Source organism: Vombatus ursinus, unplaced genomic scaffold, assembly GCF_900497805.2.
Source record: "Vombatus ursinus unplaced genomic scaffold, bare-nosed wombat genome assembly UNPS02010193.1, whole genome shotgun sequence".
Taxonomy (NCBI): Eukaryota; Metazoa; Chordata; class Mammalia; order Diprotodontia; family Vombatidae; genus Vombatus; species Vombatus ursinus.
The window spans coordinates 7,556,307-7,573,559 of NW_020949971.1; the positions used below are offsets into that span (position 1 = coordinate 7,556,307).

General features: G+C 39.5%; 1 protein-coding gene across 1 annotated transcript in view; it reads right to left on the reverse strand.

The window, feature by feature from the left end:
* The window catches only part of PRDM5 (PR/SET domain 5), a 169,422-nt gene that overhangs the window by 149,786 nt on the left and 2,383 nt on the right, over nucleotides 1-17,253 (reverse strand). Inside the window, exon 2 of the mRNA XM_027853751.1 lies at nucleotides 10,932-11,015. Within this exon, the coding sequence (XP_027709552.1) occupies nucleotides 10,932-11,015 (84 nt within the window). The remainder of the gene's footprint in view (nucleotides 1-10,931; nucleotides 11,016-17,253) is intronic.

Sequence of the window (17,253 nt, forward strand, 5' to 3'; positions counted from 1 at the left end):
TTGTATCAATAGCAATCTGTGGTAGAAAGAGCTTTAGATTTGGAGTTAGAAGACCGGAGTTCAAATCTAGCCTTTGTACTTAACGTACATCAATTGGTAATCATTTATCAAGTGCCTACTACATAACAGCACTGAGTTAGATGATGAGTACACAAAGACAAAAGGAGAGAAAAAAAGTAAACCAAATGTCTAATGTAAAGGTCACTGGCTAACCTCAGAACGAGGCTTTAATCCCTCAGGGAATTTAGTCCTCATCAAATGGGGGACAAAGAAAGAAAAAAGTCAGATTCTGACCCTAGAAAATAATTCTTGAATCCAGTTCTAGTCCACAGGTACTTATTAAGCTCTTCCTATGTTCAAGGTACCACGAAAAGTTCCGTGATACAAAGACAAAATCCAAAACAGTCTCTGCCCTCACAGGAATTATTTAACTTCTCTTCTGTATGAAAAAGTGAAACTCATTTCCTAGGCTAAGTGATGTGACAAAGATATCACAGCCCCCAAATGGTCAGGTGTTTGCATACCAAGGAGAAAATATGTACATACAATAATAGTAATACCTAATATTTATTTAGGTTTGTGAAGCATTTTACAAACATTATCTATTTGATCCTCACAACAACCCTGGGAGACAGGTGTTAGGATTATCCCCATTTTATGAATGAGGAAATGGAGGCAGACAGAGGTTAAGTGACTTGCCCCAGGTCACACAGCTAGGAAGTGTCTAAGGTTAGATTTGAATTTGGGTCTTTCTAACTCCAAGGTCAATGTTCTATTCACAGGGTAAACCAGCAACTAAATAAATACGAGGTAATTGGTGGGGAGGAGAGGGAGTACTAATAACTGGGAGGATCAGGAAAAAGGTCATGTATCAAATAACTCTTGATCAGAGTTTTGAAGGAAGCTGTGAATGCTAAGAGCTGAAGGTAAGGAGAAAACACATTCTGATAATGGTGTATAGCATAGTGTGTGTAAAGGTAGAGAGATGAGAAATAGAATATTGTGGGTGAGAGCAGTAGGAAGGTGAATTTGGCAGGACTGAAGTGTGTATGAAGGGGAGTCACATGTAATAAGGGCAAAGGCGGGATGAAGTCGGATTGTGAAGGGACTGAAATGCAACAAGAGTTTGTGTTTAATCCCATTTGCCATGTGGAACCACTGGAGCATCCTGGCTATGGGAGTTACATGATCAGACATGCACTTTAAGAAAATTACTCTGCAATCGTGATATCAGACAAAGCAAAAGCAAAGATAGACCCAATCAAAAGAGATGATCAGGGAAATTATATTTTGCTAAAAGATATCATAGATAATGAAGTAATAATCAAAAAGGTTATAGCAAATATCTTTGATAAAGACCCCATTTCTCAAATATGTAGAGAACTGAATCAAATTTATAAACATGACAGCCACTCCCCAACTGGTAAACAGTCAAGGGATATGAACACGTAGTTTTCAGAGGAAGAAATCAAAGCTATCCCCAGTCACATAAAAAAATGCTCTAAATCACAATTGATTAGACATGCAAACCACCTGACACCTATCAGAAATGGCAAATACTGGAAGGGATAGGGAAAATAGACACAGGATTGAACTTTTGGTGGAGGTGTGAACTAGTCCAACCCTTCTGGAGAACAATTGGGAACCCCAAAGGGCTATAAGATTGTGTATGTGCTTTGATCCAGCAATACCACTACTGGGTTTGCATTCCAAACAGATCAAAGAAAAAGGAAAAGCACCTATATGTACAAAAATATCAATAGCAGTTCTTTTGTGGTAGCAAAGAATTGGAAATTTAGGGGACGCCCATCAGATGAGGAATGGCTGAACAAGTTGTGACATGATTGCAATGGATTGTGCTATAAGAAATAACAAGAGGGAAAGTTTCAGAAAAACATTGTAAGACATACATAAAGAGATGCAAAATGAAAGGAGCAGAACGAAAAGATTGTTGCACACAGTAACCACAATATTGTAAGGATGATTAACTGTAAAAGACTGAGCTACCCTGATCAATACAATGACCCAAGACAATTCCAAGGGACTCATGATGAAAAATACTATCTCCCTCCAGAAAGAGAACTGATGAACTCTAGTACAAATCGAAATGTACTTTTCTCACTTTATTTTTCTTGCTTTTTCTGCAGTGTTACTAATATGGAAATATGTTTTCCATGATTTCACTTGTATAATTGATACATTGTTTATCTTTTCAGTGGGTGGAGGAGGGGTGGGAGTGATGGAGAGAATTTAGAACTCAAAATTTTTTAAAATGTTAGTAAATATATTTGGCAAATGAGTGGAGGACAGATTGGAGAGGACAGAGCCTTGAGGCAGGGAGACAAAAATAGGAAGCCTTTGCAAAAACTAAGAGTGGAGGTGATTGAGGCCTGAATGAGGGTGGTGACTATGTCAGAGGAAAGAAGAAGACATGTATGAGAGCTCCTATAAGATAATGTTGACAAGACTTGACAACTAGTTGGTTGTGTGGAGTGTGAGCAAATGGAAAATTCAGGATAGGCAGCCTTGAACAAGTTATTTAACCAGCCTTGGGTTCGAACTCCTGATCTACAAAACGAGGGGATTATAATGATCTTCAAGGTACATTCTAGTTATAAATCCATGAGGCTATTGATGGGGTTGGGATCCAAATCCCAGAAAGGAAAAACCCTAGACTTTCCCACTTGGCCAAATCTCTGGCATTGGCCTGAGGCTATAATCCCATCAACTGGGCTTTCATTGTGTCTACACCCAATCCCCCAATTCTGTTAATCTAGCCTGGCCTTCCTTTGTTTTACCTCCCTATGTATGGCCCCTGACCATTTCCCACCCTTAATCCTAGCTAGGCTCCATTCTCCCTTGGCCAAAAGGTCCAGGTCCCAGGAGTTCTGTTCACCCCAGCTTACTGACCACTCCTAGGTTCCTCCCACAGTCTTTCTGTATATAAGGTCCACCTTGTCTCTATTAAGATGCTGGGATTCTTATAATCTAGTCACTGCTTAGATTCTTATAATCTAGCCACTGCTCAGCTTCTTAAAATGTAGCCAATAATTTACTAATGTTCAGACTCCTTAAGAGTCTGCCCAATATGACAGATGTTTTAATAAATCTTGTCTTTGACTGAAAGAAGACTTGGGTCGAATTCTTTCAGACAGTATCTGTGTATTGTGATATTGGGGTCCCGGCACCCCTGAACCTCTAAACTGCATCACTATGATCCCCTGATCAACCAGTCTGATTATCCCATTAAAAAAGGACTTTAATCTGACATGACTTGTTCCCCATAAATTTATGCTTCTACTTTGTGATCTTCAGTGCTATTAGCATAGTACTTTGTATATAATAAGTACCTAATAAATGGCATTTTCCTTCATTCATCCATCCACCCATTCATTCAACACTCTTCTTTCTAAATTCTCATGAGAGCCAGATGCTACTTGGTGGTGTAGTAGTTAGAGTGCTGGAAACTGAATGAAGAAGCCCTGAATTCAAATCCAGTCTCAGATACTTATACCTCTTGACCTTGAGCAAATCACTTAACTTCTCCTTGACTCAGTTTCCTCATCTAAAAATGGCAATAATAGTGCAAAAATGCAAATGAATAAATGAAAAAGTACAAATAAAAAAGTGCAAAAATAGTGTAAAAAGGGTTGTTACAAGATAAAATGAGATATTTATAAAGCACTTTGTAAACATTAAAGCAATACTTAAGTTATATCTCTTATTCTTACTTTTTAATGATACATTCCAGAATTTTCTCAGGAATGTGAGTCCAACTCATGAACCCAACTTCCTTTGTTGAAACTGTGAGATTTTCCCTTTTCAAGTTCCATGACATTTCTATCATTCGCGTTTTCAAAGGCACCTAAAAATGATTCAGCAACCACATCCAGGAGTTTGGCTTGGTTTGGTTTCAGTTCTTTGCTCCCTTCCCACCCACCCACCTCCTAGCCCAGCACCCTGGGATACTTTTCATTGGCCCGTGATGACTTGAATTTCTAAAGAGCACCTATTGTACTCTCTTATTATCTCCCTGCTTTCCTTGGGTTTCAACATCCTTTAAGTCTTTCTTATTCTTTTTTTTTCAGGCCTGGAATTCAGTCTCCTTAAGAATGTTTTAAAGAAAAAACAAGGAAAATTAGAGAAAGTATCCACTTTCTCTCTCTATTCATTTCCATTGTTCCCATCCACCCTGGGCAGTGGCCCTGCCTGTTCTCTGATCCTCTTGTTTTCCCTAATAAAGCTACAAAAAATGAAGAAACAAACAAACAAAACAAAGTAAGACTTCACATTTGTTGTCCTTAGCTCTCCTCACTAAGTCTCAGCTAATTCCTGAGCTCCCCTGACACTCTTCCTTCGTGACGGGATTTTAGATTCACTCTCCATCTCCTGACCTGGATTCCAACATCTGTAAACCAGCTGATGTTTTATTCCAGCCTGGCATCAGTTTTTAACCCCAGGCTACTCACAGATTGCCTTCAATTAAATCAGACTCAGATTCAGACCATCCCAAGAAATAAGAACAGCCTGGGTTAAAATCTTCAGAAAATCTCCAAATGTGTTCTGTGCTAATATCTTACTTTCTTGGTGGCCAAAAGCCAGACAGAAACAAATCAGAAGGGAAAATTGTTTTAGTACTAAAAAGAAAACCAAACCTTGCATTGGACATGACTGTTGACAAGCTAATACATATGGCTGTGCAAAATGTGGCAAGCAGGTGTGATGACTGTTTCATTTCTTCAATAGGTTTGGTGTGGTCCCCAAAAAGGAAAAAAAAATTACCAACTAGAGGCCAAACATCTGTTCATGAGCCTCCCTGTACCAAACAAGGCTGTTTCCTTGATAACATACATGGTCTGAACCTGAAATAGTATTCAATGATACTTGAACATTTTCCATTCTTCCATGACAAATGATTAATATCCAATCACCATATGATCTGGCTTCCCTACCCAAGACACAACTCTTCAACCATTATTTCCCTGTGATATGTTATCTTACCCTATCATTATTGAAGCTCTATGAAGGTAGGAGTTGTTTATTTATCTTTGTATTCCTAATGCTGAGTACAGTGCCCAGCATACAATAAGCATTTAATAAATGATTTTTCATTCATTCATTCATTCATCCATTATAAAACCTTCTACAGTTTAACTCTGCTTAAATAGCCTTAGGGGGAAAATAGATATGGTTCAATAGTAGTAATGTCATAACCCTTCTGAAATATATTATTTCGATGAGCAAAAATCAACCAACTTTTCCTTTGCATCTTACTTAACCAAAAGCATCATCCAATCCCCACCTCATCCCCAAAACAAACCAGATAGAAGGCCTTCCTAATTAAAAACAACCTGCATCAATTTTCAAAAACTCAAATGTTGTAAATGTGTTTTAAATTGTCAAGGAGAAATGAAAGGAGATTGAAAACAAAAATGACTTGTTCCCATAGAATTTTGTATGTCCTCAGTCATGGAATCACAAAATCTTAGAGATGTACTCCAGCCCTGCATTTTACACTGCTTTTCATTCTTCCTAATGTTAAATAAGGGCCCACGGTCACAGTATTGTAGATAGAAGGGACTTTAGAGGTCTTTGACTCTAACCCCATCATTTTATAAAAGAAGCTAACACCCCCAAACATCCAATGATTTGCCCAAGGTCACATGGCTAACAAGAGTCTGAATTCAAACCCAGATCCTTTGACTCCAAAGGTAGCATTCATTGGAAATCACACATTTTCTTGAGATACATTTTCCCATAATTTGCAACCCATCATATGTCTTCACATAAAAATATAAAAAAGTACTATTCTTATATGTTGCCAGACAATCTTGAGGATGTTGTATTAACCCCTCTGGGAAGCTAGGAGGTGCAATGGATAGTGTCCAGCCTTTTCCTGAGTTCAAATCTGGCCTCAGACACTTACAAACTGTGTGACCCTAGGCAAATCACTTAACTCTGTTTGCCTCAGTTTTCTCATCTGTAAAATGAGCTGGGAAGGAAATGGCAAACCACTCCAATGTCTCTGCCAAGAACACCCCAAATGGAGTCAAGTAGAATCAGAGATGACTAAAACAATTGAACAACAAAAATTAACCCTCCCACTCTGAATAACAATTGTCATGAACAATAGACATTATAATCGATTCCAAAAATACATAAAGGAAACTTTGGCAGAATTTAAGTCTTTAAGAGGATATACATGATCAAAGACTCAAGATTTTACTACAATAAGTATCCTAATTCCTCCATGAGGGAAGGAATGGCCAAAGTTTGGTACCTTGTGTGAGCAGTACCATTAACAGAACAAAAGCACTCCACCAAAACCAATTTGTCTGTTGTTTGTTTGTTTGTTTGTTTTTTTACACCCAACCTCTATGCCATGGATCCCAATAATACTTCTAAGTCACATTTTTAGTACTAGTCTTCAGCCACCAGCCAGCATGCAGGGAAGGCTACCTAAAAGCCAGCAAATTATAGTCCAGTTGTCCCAAAGCCCTCCTGAGAGTCATGAGTAAATGCAATTCATATTGGGCCAGGCCTGCAATTGACCTTGTCACTTTGTTCTAAAACCTTATTACAGAAAAAAGGATCAATTTAATTGAACAAACATTTACCAGTCAACTCTCTTGTACCAAGTACTGTGCTAGATAAGGTGGATAGATTAAAAAAATAAACTCTCTGCCCTTAAGAAACTTACCTTCTACTGTATGGATACAGCAGATACAAAGAAAATTAAGTACAAAAGAATGAAAGTATTACAATATGATGACTAGAGTGCTGATCTTGGAATTACGAAGACCCAAGTTTGAATCCTGCCTCAGACATTTCCTAGCTTTGTAATCCTGTTCAAGTCATGAAATTTCTCTTGGCCTTTGTTTCTTCCTCTGTAAAATGTGGAAGTGAGATCTGATGAACTCCAGACTAGGCAGCCTTCAAGTTGGCTATCTGGGATCCCTACGACCTTTAAGATCTCACTCAACTTTCAATCTAAGATTCCAGAATACAAAAAAATCTCAAAAGGCTGATAGCACTAGCCACTGGGGAAATCGGGTAAGGCCTCACATTAAATGTGGCAGCTGAATTGTCTTTGAAAATGTTAAGAGTTCTATGAGTCAGAGGAGGAGAGAGGAAGTGCATTCAAAGTATTGGGACAGTTGGTAAAAAAAAAAAAAAGACATGGAATGCCATGTATAGAAACAGTGAAATGGACTGGAGTGGAAATTATGTGAAGAGGGCTAATATAAAGTAAGACCAAAAAGAATTAGGCAGGGGAGGTAGACTACAGAGGGCTTTCTATGCTAGGCTTCAAGGCATTTGGATTTTATCCTGGAAGCAATAGGGAGCCATTGACCTTGGCAGCTCCATGCCAGGGCTCAGTAGTCTACAGGGCTTCCTGGGTGGCCAATTCAATCTATGTTCTAGACTAAACCATTTCATTTGGACCCCAAAAAAACAGAATGTTACCATCTGCGAAAGAAAACCATTTGGACAAGGACTTTCCATGTCACAAACACCTAAAGGCCCACTATAAACAAGAAGGAACAAGAAAGGATTCTGGGAAATTAAAAACATTTGTCCTAAAAAATAAAACCTTTTGGGAGCCTGGAGCTGATTCCACAGCAGCAGGACAGCTGTAGGTGTCCAGAGACAGGGGAAGGAAAGAGAGAAATGTGAACAAAGCACCCAGGATAAAAGCAAAGGGCCACCCCCAGAACAGAGCTTCAGTTGGACAGCAGCTCTCAGTCCTGGGATCTTACAGTCCTGGGATCCTACAATCCCATCCAATCAAAAACAGTAACCACTTATCACCCAAGAACAGCCATTGTCTTAGAGATGCAAACAAGAATGTACAGTCATTGAGAAGCCACATCTATATTAAAAATAATTATTTTTAAATCATAACCACCCACAGGACATTTCATAAAACATATGGCAAGGGTCAAACCATGCTCATACTAATCCTGAATCACTAATACTACTAAGAGTGGAGAGATGAAGAATACATGTTGACAAGTAATTTCATCTTCTTTTCTATTGTGTTTTAGAATACCTAACAGATCTTTCTGTGGATACTCTCTACCCCAATCCATCCTTCACATTAATGATGGAATAATCTTCCCTGTAGTAATCTCACTCATCTAACTCAAAACACTTTAATGACTTCCTATGGCCTTGAGTAAAATTTGAAATCTTCTGGATGGCTTTCTAGGCCCTCCAAAATATGGAACCAGCTCACCTTTTGAGCCTTATCTCATATTGCTTTTCCATGAATTCTGCTCCAGGCAAAATGGTCTCATCAGTGTCCCACCTCCATGTGCTTATTTACACTTTTCTTGTAACTGAAATGCTCTACTTCCTCTCCTGTCTCTTCCCTCTGAATTCCTACCCATTCTTTCAAGAATACTCAGATACCACCCAGCTATTGACATATCATCTTCCTCTCTTTAAAGTGTGTGCTCTCCTTGTGGAAGTGAATGTTGAAAACTAAAAAAATAAATAAATTATAAAAAATTAAAAAAATAATAAAATGTATGCTCTGTAAGGGCAAGGGCTATTTATTTTTTGCCTTTGGCATAATGTCTAGAAGACAGATGCTTGTTGACTGACTAACTGAGCTTTTCCAAGAGGTCTCTTTCAGCTTGTCTGATCCACAAGGCCTTTTCACCACAGAACTCAAAAAGCATCTAGTATTGTATCGTTCCGATGTCCTTATCTTGGGATGTTATGTGTTACTGGGATGTTGTGGGGCTCAGTCAAATGAAACACTGTGTGAAAAGCACTTTATATCCCTTAAAATGCTAAATAAACCTAAGTTGCTCTCATTATAGTCATCATCTTGTTCTCATTTTTTTCCCAACAGGGCTCAGACACCAAATGTATTTTAAACTGTTATGCTGTTGCTATTCTTTTATACATAATGCTTGAAAGACTATTACACAAGTGAATAAAATAACTGTTTTTTTCTAGTTTCATTGAAACATTAGGATGTAACCATCTGTAGGATCACTATGCTATATTAATCTTGTTATTATTGTTATTATGTTTATCTGTGCTTGCGTTTGATTTCCCCTAATAGATTATAAGTGGCAGAAGTGTGGGCATTACAACTAATCTAAACTTGAGCATTTAATAAATGGATTTGAAAGAAGATACTGAAAAAAACTTTTCTCTTAGTCCATCATTTCAATATGTCCTCCACTTCTATGGAAACTTCACCCAAGCTGCTATAAAATATCAGGAGTCAGAGATTTCTCTTTGCTTCCTACTCCCTTCCCTTTACAGGATGTGTTTGTGAATACAATATCTGAAAAGCATCAGATCAAGGAGTCTCAATCCCACAGTTACAATATCTTGACAAAATACATTTTACTTTATTTTAATTTTTAACGTTTCTTCATATTTTTTGGATGCCAGATTTATTTGTCCTAAAATAAGAGCACAGAAATCAAGAATCAAATGATTATAGAAACTGCAAGTATATACATTGATAAGATCATATGTTTAGAGCTGGAAGAGCCCTTGACAAAGAGATCAATACATGAACCTATTTTGACAGAGAAAATCAGAGGGCGGTCATCACTATACAGACAAAGGAAGAACACAAAGAATGGGTTAACAGGCATGGAAGTGGGAAGAAGGTAACCAAAGTTCCTAAAAAGCAAAAGTGTGTTTTATATGGGATGCCTTATTTATTGATAGAGACATAACATGTTTCAGTGAGGTTCATGACCAGTAGGGTGGGCAATTGGTGGTAATGTTTTTGTCTGTTTGTTTGTTTTCCCATAGCAATGATAAAATTAAACAAAACTACAAAATGGCAGTCAGACTTGTTCCCTTCCATTCCTACAGTAATGATGACAGAATGGCGAGAAACAGGGCAGAAAAGAATTATACAGTTTTCACATACATCTGGGATAAACTTTTAGACAAAATTTAATTTGTTGATTAGTACCTTAAAATATAAGATTCCTACCCAATGACAAACAAGTGGGCATTTTGCCAGAAAGGTTGAAGCATACCAGTCTTGACAACCTTATTATAAATGAAGCCAGAAGTAGGAATTTTCAGCTAAATGAAGGATAGCTTACAGCTACTCCTTGGGAAAGCCAAAAAAAAAAAAAAAAGAGGACTGGTGGAATGGAGTTCTACCATATAACCAAAGGCGACAAGGAGTGAAATAATTGTTCATCAAGTATTTCAGTACCAATGATATGTATTGACAAAAAGATGACCATGGAAATAATGGCTACTGATTCACTGACATCCATTTCTGAGGATGAAGAGGTAGAGAAATTATACAAAGAAGAGCCTCCATATTAAATCAACTTGCACTCTGATTTTTTGTGACTGTAATGCAAAGATGTAAAAAGATGAGGAAAGAGAGAAAATGTGGAAAATCATGGTTCAGGAAAAAAGAAAAGAAGCCCATGACTTATAAGAGTCCTGTGACTTTATATCATGACCACTCTTTAGGGAAAAGAATTGGTAGGTATTGGGGATGGCAAGTTCCCACACCCCAAACATATGCACACATATACCCAAAGACACGAAACAAAATTGATTATATTTTAACTGACAGAAAAAGGCTTGTTACTGATGTGGGAGTTGTCTACGAATAAGTTATCTGAGAGTAGTTAGGGATGAGTTTAGATTTAGCAAAAAGCAACAAGAACCAGAATCCAGCAATATGTTATTACAAGAATAATCACATTGGCAGCTCAGCAATTGTGTGTGTGTGTGTGTGTGTGTGTGTGTGTAAGATTATACACATTTTTTTAACATCAAACTGAACAAATTAGGAAAACCAGGAATTATACCTTATTATTTGACCCTAGAATTATCTTATATTTAAATTCTCCAAAATGGTACCTTCTATGCCCTGATTTTTATTTACAAATACCTAAATAAAGCAACCATCTTGTCCTCACCTCCCACATCAACCTGTAGTCCATATTTTCATCCAAATCCTGAAGCATTTTCTTCTCTCCAGCAAATGGGCCAAACTTTTCACCCTAAACAGGAATGACATTGAAAAGGCATTAGTACAATCATTGCATCAATGGTGTTGATGATGAACAACTCTGCTGCAGAAAAAAAAGAAAAAGGTGTGACAGCATTTCCTTTCCACAATTTCATGGAGATTGGAATCTCTGGGGAAATGTTAGAGAAATATAATGTCAAAGACTCAAGCTCTTGCCTTCCTAAATGGTCCAAAATTGAATTGATCTGTTGTTTAAAGACTAATCACTGGACAGGATCCCATAGAAAAGACTAAATCATTTTGAATTCTGGGATGAGGAAGGCATTGAAAAAAAATTGCCATGTTCATAACTCCCAGGCAAGGGGTCTCAGAATCAAAAGCACTGAGATTTTTGAAAATAACTTCATTGATGAATTTTGTCTTTACATTGCCTAAATTTCTCCCTGTATCATCACTATTCCACATCCTAGAAAGGCATCAAAGACCAGCCTTGACTAGTTTGAAAGACAAGGTCACTATGCTAAACTTCACTAGGTTTCCATTAAAATAATAAATCCATCCATACCATTGATTAAAAAAAAGAAAAGGGACATGCTATCCTCAGATGAGTATATATGCTTTGGTTAAAAACCAAAGTGGAAAAAAAATGTACAGAATCCCTGGCTGGCACCTCAAACAGCCAGTCATAGGGGCAGCCTTTGTACTTGATTCATGCTAAGGGTGAGGTGCCTTGTAGCTGAGCAACAGTCAGCCAGCTCCAGAAACAACACTAGAAAGGCACAGGGTGGACCTAGGTCTGCCCTCTCTGCAGCAGCCAGCATTTAGAGACACAAACCAAGCATTCTTCTGCCAGATCTGCAAGGAGACTGTAGGAAGGTGCTTCTTTACTCATGAAAGGAAAGCCTTTAGTACTGACTGACCTTGAGAAAAATGCCACCAACAGCAGCATCTCCAAAGGGATCGGGAAGGGAATGACTGTGATATAGAGGAACAGCAACAAACATGGTGGGGATTATGTATAATCCAAACTCAATTCAACAATAATTTATCAAGTGCATCCTGGGTGTAAGGCACTATGCTAGGGAATAACACTACAAAGGTATGAAAGGAAGCAGTCCTTACCCTCAAGAAGAAGGCATTCTGTAAAAGAAATCTTAGGTAAGTATTAGTCACTATACACATGAAAGTGACTCCCCTGCTGGAACTCACTGAATTCTAAAGCTAGAAGCTACTTCCAGGAGACCCTCTAGTCTCAACCCCCCATTTTGTGGAGTAGGAACCTGAGGCCCAGACAGAACAAAAGCCCTCACCAGAGTCATGCTTCTAACTAGTTACAGGGCTGGAAGGCCTCCTCTTCTTCAAATTAAATTCCATTATAAACACATGTCTTTAGTAACTGTCATTTGAAAGGCCTCATGCTCAGGAAGTACAAAGATGGGGGTGAGGGGAAATCCCCTGCCTTCCAGGAGATTACGCTCCACTGGAAATTACACAACAGATACAAAAATAAGTAAAAGCCAAGAAAGTGGAGAATGTGATAAGAGCAAAAGAAAGAACCTAACAAAAGTATTTGAGAAAAATCTGAGGAAGGAAAGAAGACCTTTTGGCTGGAGAGACCAGAAGAGGTACCATGGAGCAAGTAGCACCATTTACTATCTGTGTGACCCTGGGCAAGTCATTTAATTTCTGTTTGCCTCATTTTCTCAACTATAAATTTGAAGAGAAAGATGAGTTCTGTTTTTGAAATGGAGAGTTTGAAAAGCTAAGAAGATATTCAAGTGTAGATATCCAGCAAGCCCATGGTGATGTGGACGTAGAGTTCAAGAGGGAGATTAGGGCTAGACAGCCACATCTGGAAGTTGAGTGCATGGAGATGAAATTACACTTATGTGAACTAATGGGTCAAGGGATAGTATAGAATGAGAAAGGAGTGCACATGACAGATTTGGGGGTTCACACACTGCTAATGGAAGCAAGGAGGACAAAGAGGAAGAGTCAGCAAAAATAGCTAAGAGAAAGAGTAGTTGGGCAGGTGGCCAGGGGAGGGAGACCTATTCAAGAGTAAGACTGAGGAAGCCAAGGGAAGAGAAAGTATCCAGAGAGAGGGGGTGACCCTTAGTAGCAAAGGCTGCAGAGAAGTCAAGAACAGGGGCTTCATCTTTCATTTCTTTTGTTACTTGTATCCCATGCTCCCCACCCCCAAAGAATGGGGACCTTAGAATCATCATCATCATCATCATCATCATCACCATCATTACATCAACAGCAGCAGCACCATCGGCATCATCACAGCCAGCATTTAGACAGCAGCACCTCATGGTTTGTGAAGCACGTGACATGTATTATTTGATCCTCACAACAACCCTGTGAGGCAGGGGCTGTCATCCTCATTTTACAGAGTAGAAAAATGAGACCGAGAGTTTAAGTTGCCATGGAAGCCATTGAGTTCAACCTCCTCATCTTTTCGATGATGGAACTGAAGACCAGAGACTTTGAGTGACTTGGCCAGAGTCATGGGGTGTTAAGTGTCTAAGGCAGGATTCAAACCAAAGTCTTCCTGATTCCAAGTCCAATGACACCACTGTCCAGCACACTGCACTGTCTCCCTATCAGGTTATAACACAAACTCATGAAATACACAAATGGATTTCATCTTAAATCTATAAGCAACAAGGGCTGAAGTTGTGAAGCATCTAATCTCATAATAATGATAACATTTCTAGAGTGCTTTAAGATTTGCAAAGTCTTTCACATAGGTTGACCACTCTCACAGGTGCTACTATTATCATCCTTACATAGATAAGAAAAGGTATACAGTTGTCCTAAGGGATACAGTTAAGTGTCTGGGGCAGGATGTGAACTCAGGTCTTTCTGATTCCATGTCCAACCCTCTATCTATAGACTGTATTACTTATCTGTCTGAAATGCATGCCCTCTTCATCTCTACCTACAAAAGTCCTCTTCCTCCCAAACCTTGATGAAGTGATAGCTTCCCAGAAGCACCTCCTGATTCCCCCCAAGCTGAGTGTTCTCTCCACCCTCAACTGTCTCTTTCTCTCTGGCCCCAGGGTTGCTCTACTAAAGTGCCATACAACTGATAATTATTTTTTTATTTTTACTACTACTACTACTATAAAATTTATTTTTGAACATGTGCCTCTCTCCCCTCTCAGTAGAATGTAATCTCAGTAAAGTCATGGACCGCAGTATTTTTTTATCCCCAGAAAGTGTACAATCTTGTTCATAGCAGAGGCTTAATAAATATTTGTTTATAAGACGATGTAATACTGTATCTGGTTTGGGGTTTGTCAGGGTTTCTTTTTGGTCTTTTTTATGACTATGGATAAATTTGGGTAATGGTGGTTGTTTTATAGACTGTGTACTCACGGGCAGGAGAGATACAGTTAGTATTCACAGGAAACTTCATCGTCAAAGGCTTCATTCTTCAGGATTTTTAAGGCTATAAAATATTGGTTTGGGGAAGAGGGATCAGAGAACCTAGGCTTGTTTTCACCTGCTATAAATAAGCTTTCTAGGCAGTTTTTTTTTTAATTCCAATGCTTCCATTTCTCCTTCCCCTATCCTTTAAACACTGGCTCATTGATGGGTTCTGTTTGTTTTTTCCCCAAAGCATTGGTACAAACAGAAACTGACTTTTCAAAAATATATTTTATTTTATTTTGCACAGGCATGTTGAAATGTATATATGGGGTTTATTTTCTTGTCCTTCAGTGAAATGAAGGACACTATTCCTCATTTCACTGTGAACTCTAGTCAATCCATCCCTCCTTGTTTTCCCAGTCAATGCCCCATCTGCAGCCTCACCTTCTCTCCTAATCTAGACTACATAGTTGGGCACTTCTGTTGGATGCAGCCGTCTACCCTTGAACTCCTTGTATCCTTAAATTCAGTCTACTAAGAATTTAATAAACAAGTTAGTCACATCCTGCCAATGTTCAGTCCTGAGCCAGTCTCAACATTTTCCTTCTCCACTTTTAATCTGGGCCTGTTCAATACTATTGCAGGAAATCACACCTCTCTCTCTTTCTGTGTGTGTCTCTCTCTCTTTCTGTGTGTGTCTCTGTCTGTCTGTCTGTCTGTCTGTCTGTCTCTCTCTCTCTCTCTCTCTCTCCCTTTCCATCTTGGGATGGTTCTCTCTTCCTTAAGCAGGACTGCACCCCCTCAGCATCCTGCTTCTGGGGACTCCACATATTGATACCAGATTTAATAAGAATACACTCAGCTTTAGCCTTAATGCTGTTCAAAACTCCTTCGGCATCCTAGTAAGAGGATATAGGGCTGCACCACCATGCCCATCCCAAGATTTTATGACTGTTACATCTAATAATGGCCAATGCTCAGTCCTCACTCTTCACTGTTGACTACACTCTGAATACTCTGTCTTCTCTCAGAGTCTTCAGCACTGCTCTCCCCTGGCTCTCCTCCTTCCTATCTGACTGTTCCTTCTCAGTCTCCTTTGCTGGAACATTATCTATGGCCCAATCCCTTAGACTCCATCCTGGGCCCCTTTCTCTTCCAGTTTGACACCCTCTCCCTTGGTGACATTTCCTGTGTCAGGTCGGATCTTTCTACACTAGGCTAACATATCTACAGATCCAGTTCCTTCTCCCTCTACCCACCTACCTCTTTTATCCAGCAACTACACATGGTCTGCTGCTGCCCAGGCCCCTCAATTCCAGGAATATTTAAAATTATTGAATAAGGTTAGGGTTAGGCCCACATGGTCAGCATCCTGCTAGGAGGGTATCTTTTCCTGGAATAAGCATCAGAATATCAAGTTCAACATGTCCAAACAAAAATATTTTCCACTGTGAATGAATGAATGAATGAAAAAAATGCTTATTAAGAGCTTACTATGTGCCAAATAATGCATCATGTGTTGGGTACAGAAATATGAAAACTGAAGATAGCTCTTGCTCTTTAGGAGCTCACACCCTAATGTGGGAAGATAAGATCTAAAGAAAGTTCAGCAGTCTAACAATTAAGTGCTAAGGGTGCAGAGGAAAGCCCAAAGTAGTTTAGGTTTTATTGCTAAGTCACATAACAGTGCAATGGGTCTGCAGACCATCAGAAAGACCAGTTAGTAAGGTAGTGAGGAACTTGGGAAGCAGTTACAGAGCACCCAGGGGTTTCCTCCATCTCAGCAAAAGGAACAGCATTGGTAACTCCCATCTGATCTAAGCAATCAGTAGCCTGGATGGGTACTAGGTATCCCAAGGTCCTATAAGGAATAGACTAGGGGGACATACAGGAGGAAACTGGGCTAGATGGGAGCTGGGACAATCGAAGTATCTCCTTTCTCCCACAGCTGCTGTTGCTCCTAGCCTGCAAAGTTGCTTTAGTGACATTCCTGAATTTCTAGCATATGTTCCCTTCTGGCAGCTCACATAGCCCCCACTCTGGCCCATGCCCTCATCGCCTGTCTCTGGATGGTGATAGACTCCTAGTTGTCTCCCTGACTCATCCCTCACCATGGCAATCCATCCTCCATCTAGTCACCCGCATGATTTTCCTAAAGCACAAGCCTATCATTCCCCTACTTTGTAAACATTCAATGGCTCCCTATTGCCTCTAGTATGAAATACAATCTGTCTCTGGCATTTAAATCCCCAGCTGACATTTCCAGCCTTCTTTACCATTCCCCCCAACCATACATCCCAGGGGTGGGGAACTGTGGCCTCAAGGCCACATGTGGCCCTCTAGGTCCTCCAATGTGGCCCTTTGACTGAATCCAAACCTCATAGAACAAATGTTCTGCGAAGTTCTCCACCCCTGGTCTAGCCATACTTGCCTTTTTTGCTGATCTTCATACATGTTACCCCATGTCCCACCTTGTGCCTTTGCACCAGCTGTCAGACACATGTGGAATTCTCTTTCCTTCCTCCCATCCACCTCTTAGAATCCCTAGTTCCCTTCAAACCTTAGCTCAAGCTCCACCTTCTGCAGGTGGTTAATGCCTTCCCTTTCTAAGTTTCCTTGTATCTTGTAGGTATGAGTTTGGTATGTACATATATATGTGCATGTACAATGGAAGCTCTGTGAAGGCAAGAATGGTCTTTCTATCTAGAGGACTGAGTACATAGCAGCAGCTTGATAAATGCTTAACTGATTTAGCGTAGAGACTATTTCTTATCTGAACTCCATATTGCCCTCAGAATCTGACCTGGAGCTCTAGATGCAGTAGGTGTGTGAAAACAGCAAATGGATGGATGGATGGATGGATGGATGGATGGATGGATGGATGGATG